At 39.2% G+C, this 12445-nt stretch overlaps 1 protein-coding gene across 4 annotated transcripts in view; it reads left to right on the forward strand.

The window, feature by feature from the left end:
• The window catches only part of NCOA7 (nuclear receptor coactivator 7), a 122550-nt gene that overhangs the window by 60038 nt on the left and 50067 nt on the right, over positions 1 to 12445 (forward strand). For all 4 annotated transcript variants that reach the window (XM_063096512.1, XM_063096511.1, XM_063096513.1 and 1 more), the window contains one exon: positions 8391 to 8470. In XM_063096512.1, the coding sequence (XP_062952582.1) occupies positions 8391 to 8470 (80 nt within the window). The remainder of the gene's footprint in view (positions 1 to 8390; positions 8471 to 12445) is intronic.

A 12445-nucleotide genomic window follows, 5' to 3' on the forward strand; every position in this document is an offset into this window, starting at 1 on the left:
CGTTGTTGGAGGAACTCATTCACTCTGTGCTGGCCTGAGACTGGGGCTGAGGAGTAAGGGTACACTGAGGAGAGATTTTTCTTGTAGAAACAGCAGTATTTGGTTATCATTATAGTGTGTCAGAGAGAAAAACAACAAAGTCAAGAATTGACAAACTAGGAAACTTTAGAAGATAATGAATTTGTGTTTGGAGGTGTTTCTGAAGTATCAAATGAATTCGTTTAGAGGAACCCAGATTTCAGGTGAAAGGCTTGTAAATTGCTATTTACAGGTATGAGGTGAATCTATATGTGTAAAAAATGTAATTCAAGGAACACAAAGACTAAAAACGAAAAGTTAGTGGACAGCAAATGATAACATATGAATAGGAAAAAAAAGACTAGGAGGATATATAACATTATGTTGATAGTTGTTTTCTCTGGAACAGAAGTTGCCAGGAAATTCGTTTTCTTCTTTTTTAATTTTTTTTTTTTTCCGGCACATGACACACTATATAGTTACTTTTAACAAGAAAAAAATTTAGAAATCTTCATATAATAGAGTAAAAGCAAGGGCTTTGCAAAAAGAATGTTGGACAAATATAAAGTTCAACAAACAATATATAAGAAAGTAATCACTTTCTGTTGGTATTTATTCCTCACCTGTACGTGACCTGCCTGATCTGAAGAAGCATATTTTGACAAAATAATGTTTTTACTTGTTGAATTAGATTTATCTGTGCCTCACTTAAGCCTAGGGTCATAATTCATTGCTATCTCCTGACACTTAAAAGAATAGTTAAGATACTGGTAAAAGATGTTCTGGAAAGATTGAGTCACTAGAATTGCCCCATTGTAACAACATGTTGCTGATTCTAAAAATGTTTTGTTTTGCTTTTGAGAGGGGAGTAGGAGAAAGGAAGTGGAGTAATTGTGTTGAGAAAGATAGCATCAGATAAATGTGGATCCAACAACTAGTGCAGTACCTGGCACACACACTAAGCATCAAAAAAGAAGCTTCTAGAATAAGTGAACTCAACCCTTCTGTAGTTGCATTTGTATTTGCTAATATGTAGGTCTCTTTTTTTTCCATTTCTGTTTATTTACATAAACTCTTAAGGAATTGTTTGGTAATAATGTGTCTTAATGTATTTTGCATTAAGTGTCTTAGTAGTTAAATTTGACAGAAGTATGTTGTAATGTTTGTAAAAGTATCAAGAGATGTATGGTCTGTACTACAGTATTAAAAGGTATGAATTGTCATGAATTATATCACAAGATACTTTTATATTTAAGGAATTCGTTATACTTAACCTTAGAATAATTGCACATCTTTGATTCTAAGAACATGGAGATAGGAATGGGAATTTTACAAATGTGGAAAACATTTCATTATAGAGAAGTTCTTCAATTGAATATTGCTATGCCAGCCTAAGACTGGAAAGAGATGAAGAAATTTTATAAATAAAGGAGGCAAACCTGAATTGGAATAAAATTTATTATTATTATTATTATTATTATGTAATGTTTTAATGTAAAAGGTTAATACTAAGAATCCTGGATAGTAAAGTAGAAATTTTAAGAGAATTTTACTTGGGAAGTCATTATTACAAACCCAAGAGGCTTAAATTAGGAGTATGGGTAGTTTTGAGAAGATCATAGTCAAAGATTTATTTAAGAATAACCTTTGCAGTGTGAAGAATGAATTTAGCTTTTCAATAATAACTCTGTAATATCAATATTAATCATTTCAAATCATAGTTTCCCCTCTTGACTTCAAAAGAAACTTAGCAAGAAAAAAATAACAAATGAAATTCTCTACTTTTTCTTTGCTATACATTTTTGGTTTTTAGGACAACATGAAAGTAACCACTACAGAGTTATTTCCCACAGTGGCAACCCTAACACTTTTCCATACACAGATTACTTTTTATTAAGTATTTTGTTTTGTTTTGTTTTTTGTTTTTAACCACATGTGTGAAGATTTCATCTATGTCATTTGTCTTTATTTCACAAAGCAAGTTCAGAAAGCTGGTTTTGTTATTTTGATAAATTTACAAACATAAATAGGTCAAGCCACAAACATAATAGCATTGCTCTTCTTTTCAGAAGTGATGACTATTCTGATAGTTTAGATCTCAAAGAATCAAAGAATATAGGATATAAGGGCTCATCTCAGTTTACACAGGTATGCTTTAGGAGAGTTTAGAACAGTGCTTAACCTCTCAGGAGACCATTGATGAGCACATGGGTGCCTTTAGTACATTAGAGCTCAGCTGTTATCTTGGAGTGCTGTGAAAGGTGGCCTCCAACAGACAGAAGGGATTCCCTCTTTGTCCATAATGGGGTTTCCAGACTGTCTCCATTATGTTTGTAGTGTTTCTGCTTTCATCTCCATTACAGAGTTTTTTCTTTATGACCTTAAATACTCGTAGTTTGGCTCACATCACATTAGGTTAGCTTTTTTATTATAATTTAGTATAGGGGTAAATACCATGTCCAGAAGCCTTAAAAGCTTTGCTGGAATTGCTCTTAGTCACTTGCCTTCTGCAGCAAAACCGGAATAGAAGGAATGGGATGGAGCTTGCACAGTGCCTATGGGTATCTGTCCCACTGTTCATGTGGAGTCTTTTTTCCATAAAGCTGGAGGCAGGAGCCTTAGCAGTGCCTTAGTTCAGGCTGACTTTAGGTAATTAGCCAGTGATCACAGACCTGGAGGTGATATCATGAAGTCATTCAGTTTTTATTCTTATGGGGAAATTGCTTTTGATATAATACTCATGAGGATTGCATTGCTTTTTCAGAAGCATATTTCTAATGAATATCAAAGAGTAACTAAAAATTCTTCATTGTGCTGAAGAAGTTCATTCTATTCTTAGTTTTCCAACAGTTGGATTGAAATGAGGTTTTTTTGTTTTTGGGGGGGGTTTTGGGGGGCTGTATCAAAGTGATCAGATATGGTTTTTCTCCTTTAAGTAATTTATAATAATCGATCATATTAATACTCTATCACTGCTGCATTTCTGGAATGAACCTTTTTGCTCATGATTTATAATTCTTTTAACACTGCTGTATTCAAATTGTTATTTACTTATGCTGACTGCACTACTACTAATAATAGTGTTTGTTAAGCACGTACTCTATGCCAGCCTCCAAGAGTAACACTATTCACTAATTTTCTTGACAACATTATGAGACAGTTCATCTTACAGATGAGGAAATTGATACACAAAGATTTCACATAACTTGCTTAACATCACACAGCTATGAAAATATATCAGGATTGCTAGTTGGACTCTGCTCATTTTGACCCCTAGACCAAATTATAGTCAGAAAGGTGTTTGGTGACATAAGGGAGATGGCGCATGACCTTGGTTTTATGATAAATGTCTTGATATTTTTATGATTAAATTTCATAATGTCATCATGGCTGAATACATCAGTTTTCAGTATAAGGACATGCCTGTCATTGGAAACAGATTCTCCAATTCATAAATCAGTGTACCTCTTTCTTAGAAAGATCTGGAGAGACACAGAAAACTTTTGCCTCTCTGGACCGCGCTCATTTGGATGCCATGGAAACCATCCTCCCTCTTTAGATGAGATGTTGAGGGTACTGTGCTGTCAGACTCATGAACCACATTCTTATGGCAGAGATAGATGAAGGGGAGAGAATCGATTGTTCAAGGGGAGCCAGGGATGAAAGGACACACATGCTCAGTAAGTGAAAGACCAGAGCAGAGTTGGTCCTTATATAATCTGAAAACCTGATAATTTTCTAAAGTTCTGTTTGTGCTTGTTCAGATAATTGATAGTAACAGAAAAAAAGGCTACCTCCTGTCTTTTCTGTCCTTCTGTATGTATATAGAAATTACGGAATCAGAATCCAGGGAATTCACAGGTGTCTGTTTTGTTCCTGTTTTCAAGTACAATATTATACAATCATTATTCAAGTACAATCATTATTACTGTCCACAGTTCTAAATTCACCTGGTCCCCACTGGTGTGACAGGAGCCAGATGCTCAGGTTTGAAGGACATTGGTATTGGTTCATTTGTGCTGGGTTTTTTGTTGTTGTTGTTGTTGTTTTTCCAGAACCAGAATATTTAACTAGCGCTGCATTTCTTAACAGCCCACTATCTTCCCTACTAGCGTACTCACTGGCCACATCTGACAGCACTACCTGAATCCTCAACAATCCCCTTTGGATCTCAACCTCTTTTTGTTGTCTTTTCTTATAAATCTGTTCTCCATCTGTGGTAGGCAGAATAGTATCCGCCCCCCCCACCCCCACCCCCGGCCCCAAAGATGTCCGTGTCCTCTTTTCCCAAACCTGTTAGGTTACATGGCAAGGTAAATTAAAGCTGTAGCTGGAATTAAGTTTGCTAACCAGCTGACATTAAGGAGATCTGTCTGGATTGTCAAGGCGGGCCCAGTCTAATAGCAAGGGTCCTTAAAAGTGAAAGAGGAAAGTAGAAGAGAGAAAACTAGAAAAACAGTGTGAGAAGAACTTGCCAGCATTGCTGCGTTTGCAGGTGGAGAAAGAAACCTTGAACTAAGGAAAGTAGCCCATTTCTTAGGACTTAGAAAAGGCAAGGACACTGACCCTCCCCTAGACCTTCCAGAGGAAAGCAGTGAGACCCAGGTCAGGCTTTTGTAATCGTTGTTTTTGGTGGCTGGACAATACTGGGATCCGAAAACTTGACCCTGGTGTTATAACACAGCACTCTAACCATCTGAGCTAATCAGCCAGCCACTATGTCAGACTTCTAACCTAAGGAACTGTAAGATAATGAATCTGTGTTTATTTTTAATGTTGAGCCACTAAACTTGTGGTAATTTGTTACAGCAGCAACAGGAAACTAATTCATCCTGCCATTGTCCTAACTCCTCCAACATCTTACTGCCCTTCACCCACCACTGGTCTAGCTTCAGCCACCCTGCTCTGTGTGTCTTAAGCCCCACAGGTGGCCATTTCAGCAGTGTATTTGCTTACTCCTTACTTGGCCTGTCACCCTGGTGTCGAGACCCCACCCCTGGGTGATCCCGTACTGTTGTGTTGCTTCTTAATGCTCATATTATTGAAACCATATCTTTGCCATAGTAACTCTTCCAATTTTCACTGCCCCTTATTCTCCCAATCCTTTCTTCACCCCCTTACATTTTAGCAGATGACCTTACCCCTGCTCCTGATAGGGTTAACACCATGTGTCTTGAGCTTCCTACACTTGCAGGAACTCTGTGACCTAGTTATCCATTTCCAGGTTTCCATCTCTTGGCAGCATTTGACAGTGTCAGCACCACCTCCTTTTAACTTTTTCCATGATCTCTGTGACATTACATTCATTTTCCCGTTCCTCTAGTTGATTTTCCCCCCTTATATCAACCACACTTGTTTTCATTCCCCCAGTCTAAGCCTTCCTTAGGTTCTGTCCTCAAATCTCAGACCTCTTCTTTAAATGTTTTCTCATGGCAGTCATAACCTCACCCGAGACTTCACAGATAACTACTACAAAGGATTCTGTCACATCGGGACTTCATGTCCCCCTAGGCCCCAGACATACTGGTGGATATCACCTTCTTTTGCCCTAGTGTGTGGAGAAAAAGGAGTCGTCTTTCAGTAAACTTGTATCTGGGATCATCTCAGATGCAGGAGCCAAAAGCCTTGTGTTTCATACCCTCCTGGCCCTCTTATGAGGTGGGAAGGAAAGTGGCAGGACTTGTGGACAGGACACCAAGATCCACCTGGGTTGAGGTTGACACAGGTACCCTATTCCTGCTGCCCATTTCAGCTCTCAACTCCAGGACTTAATGCAGAGTAAGATAGGTTAGGCCGAAGGGCCTAAGTTTCATTCCTCTAGGATTTTTATCAATTTTACTACAGGTACTTCCTTATTCAACTGGGAAAAACCAGCTCTGAAGACTTGATTTCAGCAGTGGGGCAGGTAGGAGGTTCAGTTGCTTTGCTCTAAATGGCTTCTGAGGAACACCTGGCCACCTTTCCCCTCTGGCAGTAGATACTTTTATAGCATTTTCCTCAGGTTCCTGTAAGCTGGGGGGAGGGTCAGAATTTGGGTAGGTACAAAGGGCTGTGAGGAGGTCTGAAGCTGGAAGTGGAGGTGTTGTGTCACTTAGGAGACAATTGCACCCTTGGGGATAGTCATGGGTCCTCTCCTAAAATACTGGAGTTCGAGCCCCATCCTGAAGTACCTCAGAGCTGTCCTTGCCCATGGCAAGTCTCTTTCTAGCTCTCTCCAGTGCTGTGTGGACTGTGTGCTGCAGAACCCGTCTGGGTAAGACAGAGAGTATCACTCATTGAGACACGTAGTTGGCCATCTTTACCAACTCCTGCAAAAAAAAATACTTGTGAAGCAATATGAAACCTTACCTTGTGCTGTAATGATATGAAGATAATTGAATTAGGTCCTTCAAATTTGCCAGTTCTCAAGCTTTTTATATTGAGCTAACTGTAAAACACAGTGTTCAATTTGTGGCTTTGACAGGTGTGTCACCCGCAATCAAACACGTCAAGGTCTCTGGTTTTATAAATGGATCTGATTTGAACATACCAATGACTAGAAGAGGACTCTTAACAGGAGCTTCTATTTAAATATATTTTTCCCTCTTGGTTTTTAGTTTTAAAAGGAAATATTTAAAAGTCAGATAAATCCATGTGAATTAACTATTTTCATGTTTCTGTGTTACCATCCAGTTCTCATCCAGTATCACCATATTTGTTATGTAGATGAAATGATATTGTTGATACATTTCTGTGTTATGTGTGTGTGTTTATAGGACCTCAGATATAGAGGGCTGAGATAATCACACTTCTCAGATCACAGCATGTCATAACTAGTTAGAGCTGGGCTCCTTGTTTTTATTCATTAATTCCCTTTTATTCTCATTCTCCACTTCCATTTCTCTACCCACTCCACATCATCCTCTTGGGTTCGGTGTATATAGGCTTTTATTTTTCTGGGCCCTTGAAAAATGTTTGTGGTTGTTTTGTGTCCATCTGTTTAAATGTACATAAATGATATTGTTCTGTACATTCCATTCTCTTTCTTTTGATGTAAACTTTTGTTGTGTATACTTCTGGCTTGTTATTTCTTTTTTTTTTTTTTTTGTCTTTTTCATGACCGGCACTCAGCCAGTGAGTGCACCGGCCATTCCTATATAGGATCCGAACCCGTGGCGGGAGCGTCGCTGCACTCCCAGCACCGCACTCTCCCGAGTGCGCCACGGGCTCGGCCCCTGGCTTGTTATTTCTAATTACTGCCTGGAATCCCAGTGCGTATCTACCACATCCTTCTTACCCTCCATTTCCCACTGCCTGAGATGACACTGTGATGATCATATTGAGTAGGTCACTTACATTATAGATAAAGTGTATACCTCCTGGGAGAGGATGTATGTCTGTGAGTTAAATTGCTGGGTCATATGAGCTGCATGTACTTAATTTGCTGGAATGACTGAACCATTTACATTCCTAGTAGCGATTCATATTTCTAACAACATTAGAATTACCCTAACATTAGAATTAACATTAGAATAATTATAGAATAATAGTTAGAATTATTAACATTATAACATTAGAATTTTTGTTATTCTTTTTCACCAGTCTAATAGGAGTCAAATGATACGTGATTTTGACTTGTATTTTTCAGAACACATACAAGTTGCTCCAGTTTTCATGGTTAATTCAATTTTATATTCTTTTTGTCACTTAAATTTTTATCCACTGCAATATATCTCTGTGGTTTTTCATTTCTGAATTAACATATCAGGATCTATTAACCAACAATTATGTTGAATCATCTTATAGCTGCCAATGGTTGACCATTTTTGACCTCTAAACTAGCAAATCTGTGGTCCAACTTAATATGTTTTTGTACATACAGGTCTTTCCAAGTGTTTATTATTATAAATATTAGTACAATGACCATATGTTGCGACAGTATTTTTCTTCTTTTGAATTTGTCCTTAGGATAAATTCCTAGGAGAATTATTACTGAGCCAGAGAATGAACATTTTTATGTCTATTTCTACATATTACTAAATCATTTTCTAAAAGGGCTGCACTGATTCACATTATATATCATTTATATCATAACAACACTGATTTTACTCTTCACCATCATTACACATTATCATTTAAACTATTAACTGTAAAATATTGCCTCATTGTTTTTACTTGTGTTATTTAATTACAGTTAACATTAATTGTTCATGTGTTCATTGATGAATAGTATGCTTCTATGAGTATGATCTGTTTGTACCCTTAGTCCATTTTTTATATTAGGGTCTTTATTTTTAAGTCAATTTGAAAGTAAGTTTTCATATACTGTAGACTTACCCTCTCTTCAATTCCTGAAAATGAAATGATTTATCTACATACAATTTCTTCTCCAGATGACAATCAAAACAAAACACATGATAAAAAGGAGAAGAAGATGGTGGTTCAGAAGCCCCTTGGTACTGTGGAATACACTGTAAGTATAGACAAGGTGGTGCAAATGTCTGTTAATACTGGTAGGTTTACATAGTGCGCCCCCCCCACACACACACACACATAGAGACTACACATCCTGACCTTTAGCTGCATTCCTCTTGTGTGCTCATTAAGTAATGAACCTTCTGAAGACCTGTTCTGGGTCATTTCTTTTCCCTCCAATTTTTCTCCCCCTGCCAATCTCGTGCAAACCAATGACTTGAGGATGTGAGGGTGACCTGGCTGCACCATCTGTCACCCCATTGATCGCCAGCATTGATTAAGCTGATCAGGCTGGCTAGGCAGGTATCCCCTTCTTCTCTTACCCCTCCATTTGCATCCCCCTGGAAGGTGATTTTAAAAGGAGAACCTTCCTTGATAGATGAGGACTGTTTTGAGGTCAAGGGTGTACTAGTAGCTGTGTTCCCCTGCTAGAACCTCCAAACAAACTGATGGATTACCTTTGATATGGCAGTGACTACCAATTTTAAGCCTCCATCTCTGACATCCTTTCTGAGTTCTAAAGCCGTATATTTAGTCTCCTACTCTACATGTCTACTTCATCCTCTATGCTTGTTTTTCAAGAATAAATGGCTCCATCATCCATACATGCATAAACCAGACCCTTATCCTTGACATCTTCTTCCTTTACTCTCTCTCTCTCTTTTTTTTGTTGGGGGGGGGGGCAGTTAGCCAGCTTCTTCCTTTATTCTCCACATTCATTCCTACCTTCTGTGATAATCCAGTAAGTCTATGCCACATCACTTCATTTTACACTCTTACAGAATCTTGTTCCTTTATATAATTTGTCTCAGTTTAACATTATTGATTCATTGATGTGATTGTTATTTTAATGTCTACCTCATGCCTTGATTCATGTGTCTGTTACTACAACTCCGCTCTGTATGTCATGTACTCATCTCTCCCACTGCACCATGAGCTCCTAGAGGCCAGGAGTTATATCTTATTTATCCTAGGCTTGGCACAAAGTGAGTACTCAGTTACAGATCTGTTTTAACTCATGAAATAGCAATGTTGAGGAGTATTCTCTTTGACTTATTTTATGTTATTTATTTAATTTACTTTTTGGTGGCTGGCCAGTACAGGGATCTGAACCCTTGACGTTGGTGTTTAGCATCTCCTTGACTTCTAAGAAGATATTAAGTGCTGTTGCCATTGCCTGGTTGTGTTTTCCTAATGTGTACTTATTTTATGCTCGTTATTTGTATGCCATATCAGGCACTGTATAAGGCAAGCAGCAAGACCTGACCCTTCCCTTGTGTTTCTTTTGGAATGCCGCATCTTCTCCAAGCTTCTGTAGAGTTACATTGAAGAGCTCTGGCACAGGCGTTTCATGCCCAGTGCTCTGTGAACATATCTAGGCATCTTTGTGGCATTTATAGGCCCCGTCATTTTCAGAAAGGATTTGGGGTGATTACATCACTCATTACCACAGTCTAAAATGTGTTGTTGATCCTCATACACACAGTGCAATTCTTATCTCAAAACAGACACTCATGAAGTGTTAGGTTAAATTATTTATTATTAATAACTAACAATATTAGCAGTATGATTCATAAGCCCCTCCAAAGAATCGAGAAGCACTGTTTGCTGAGTTGCTTCACATAGTGTATACTAAGCAATTCACTGAGTAAAAATCAACCCCCAAATTAATTAATAAATAGAAACAAGTAATCAAATTAGTAATGCAGATATGCCCATTTGTTTGATTTATATGTTATGTAGATTACTTTTATTTGGCAAACTATTTTTGTATTTGTCATTGGAAGTAAAAGGTGACATAATTTTGTGTATAAAGAACCTGCTCGCAGTTACTAGATTGCTTATGTATTATTCTGTTTATGTTGCTTATAATAAAATGCCTGAAACTGGGTGATTTATAAAGAAAAATGACATTTATTGCTTATAGTTTCTAAGGCTGGGGAGTCCAAAGTCCATCTGGTGGTGGCAGCAGTGACCCAGGGGTCTCACATTGCAAGATGGTGGAAGCAGAGAGAGCAAGAGAGAGAAAGAGAGACAGACAGACTCTCCTCTTCTTTTAAAGCCCTCAGAACCACACCCCGACCCCCATTTTTAATCCATTCACTACTGCACAGTCCTACAATCCAATCACCTCTTCAAGGCTCCAACTTTCAATTACCATAATAGGATTTCCCACCCTCTTAACAGTTACAGTGGGGGCTAAGTTTCTAATACATAAAACATGGGGGATACAAATCAAACTTCAATGACTTTTGGGTGGACATAATTCAATCCATTACATTCTGCCCCTGGCCCCCCAAAACTCTTGTCCTTTTCACATACAAATACATTCATTTTATCCCCAAAGTCTTAACTTGTTTCAACTCAAAAGTCCAAAGTTCAAAGTACCATCTGTGAAATCAATACAAGTTATATACTTCCAAGATACAATGGTGGGACAAATATAGGGTACATATTCCCATTCCAAAAGCGAGAAATAGGCCAAAAGAAAGGGGTAACAGGTCCCAAGCAAGTCCAAAACCCAGCAGGGCAGGCATTAAATCTCAAAGCTGGTGAATCTTGTAACTTGATTGCACGTTCAACGTCCTCTGCACGCTGGTGTGGGGGTTGGGTCCCCAAGTCCTCCAGCAGCTCCACTCCTATGGCTTTCCTGGTCTCAGGTGATGCTTTAGATCTTGCAGGCTGGCGTTGCACGCTGGTAGCTCCTAAGGTCTGGGGTCTCCATGGTGGTCCCACTCATGGCTCCACTAGGCATGGTGCTGATGGGATTTCTCTGCTGCAACTCCAACTCCACGTTTCCACTTGACATTGCTCTAGCAAAGGCTGTCTGCAGTGACTCCACCCCTGCAACAAATCTCTTCCTGGATCCCCAGACTTTTCCATACATCCTCTGAAATAAGGGTAGAGGTTCCCAGGCCTCCACAGCTCTAGCATTCCGCAAGCCTTCAGACCTAACACCACGTGGATGCCACCAAGGCTTCCAGCTTGTGTCTTCTAAACCTGTGGGTCCAGCCACACCTGGGGCCAATTTAGCAATGGCTGCAACAGCCAAAGCAGTTGGGGTGCTGGTGCTGGAACCAGCTTCCCAAGGTGGTCCTGGGCAGTGAGCCCATGGAGGGCACCTCAGGCCTGTTCCCCAAGACCAGTCTGTCTCCCTAGGCATTTGGGCCTGAAATGGAAGTTGGGCCCAGAGGCTTCTGTAATGCCTTCAGGGCCTTTTTCTCCTTCTCTTGATAATCCCTTTCCTTTGTACTAATCTTCTTAGCTAATGGTTGCTGGGCTGCACCATTGCATACTCTCTGCTTCTGTACCACATGGCCAGGCTGCAAATTCTCTAAATTTTTGCACTCTGCTTCCCTTTGAAATTCTGGCTTTATGTCATACCTTTGCCACCATAACTCAGCATAGGCTGTTACAAGTAGCCACGCAGCTTCCATAATGCTTTGCTGCTTAGAAATTTTTTCTGCCAAGTACTCTGGTTCACAACTCCTAAGTTCCAACTTCCACAAAGTCCTAGGGCATGGACACAACGTAGCCAAGTTCCTTGCCAGTTCACAGCAAGGGTGATCTTTGCTCCAGTTTCCAATAAACTCCTTCTTATTTCTAAGACCTTTTTAGAATGGTCTTTACTGTCCATATTTCTATCAGCATTCTGCTCACCACCACATAACCAGTCTCTAAGACAGTCCAAATATTTGCTTGTCTTTTTGGCTTCTTCTGAGTCTTCCAAACTCCTACAACGTTTCCTCAACATCCAGTTCCAAAGCTGTCTCCACATTTTCGAGTATTTGTTATAAGCAACACCCCACTTCTCTTGTACCAATTTTCTGTATTAGTCCGTTTATGTTGCTTATAATAAAATGCCTGAAACTGGTTGATTTATAAAGAAAAATGACATTTATTGCTTATAGATCTCACATTGCAAGATGGTAGAAGCAGAGAGCGAGAGAGAGAGAGAGACAGACTCTCCTCT

This window comes from Cynocephalus volans, chromosome 5 (genome assembly GCF_027409185.1).
Source record: "Cynocephalus volans isolate mCynVol1 chromosome 5, mCynVol1.pri, whole genome shotgun sequence".
NCBI lineage: Eukaryota > Metazoa > Chordata > Mammalia > Dermoptera > Cynocephalidae > Cynocephalus > Cynocephalus volans.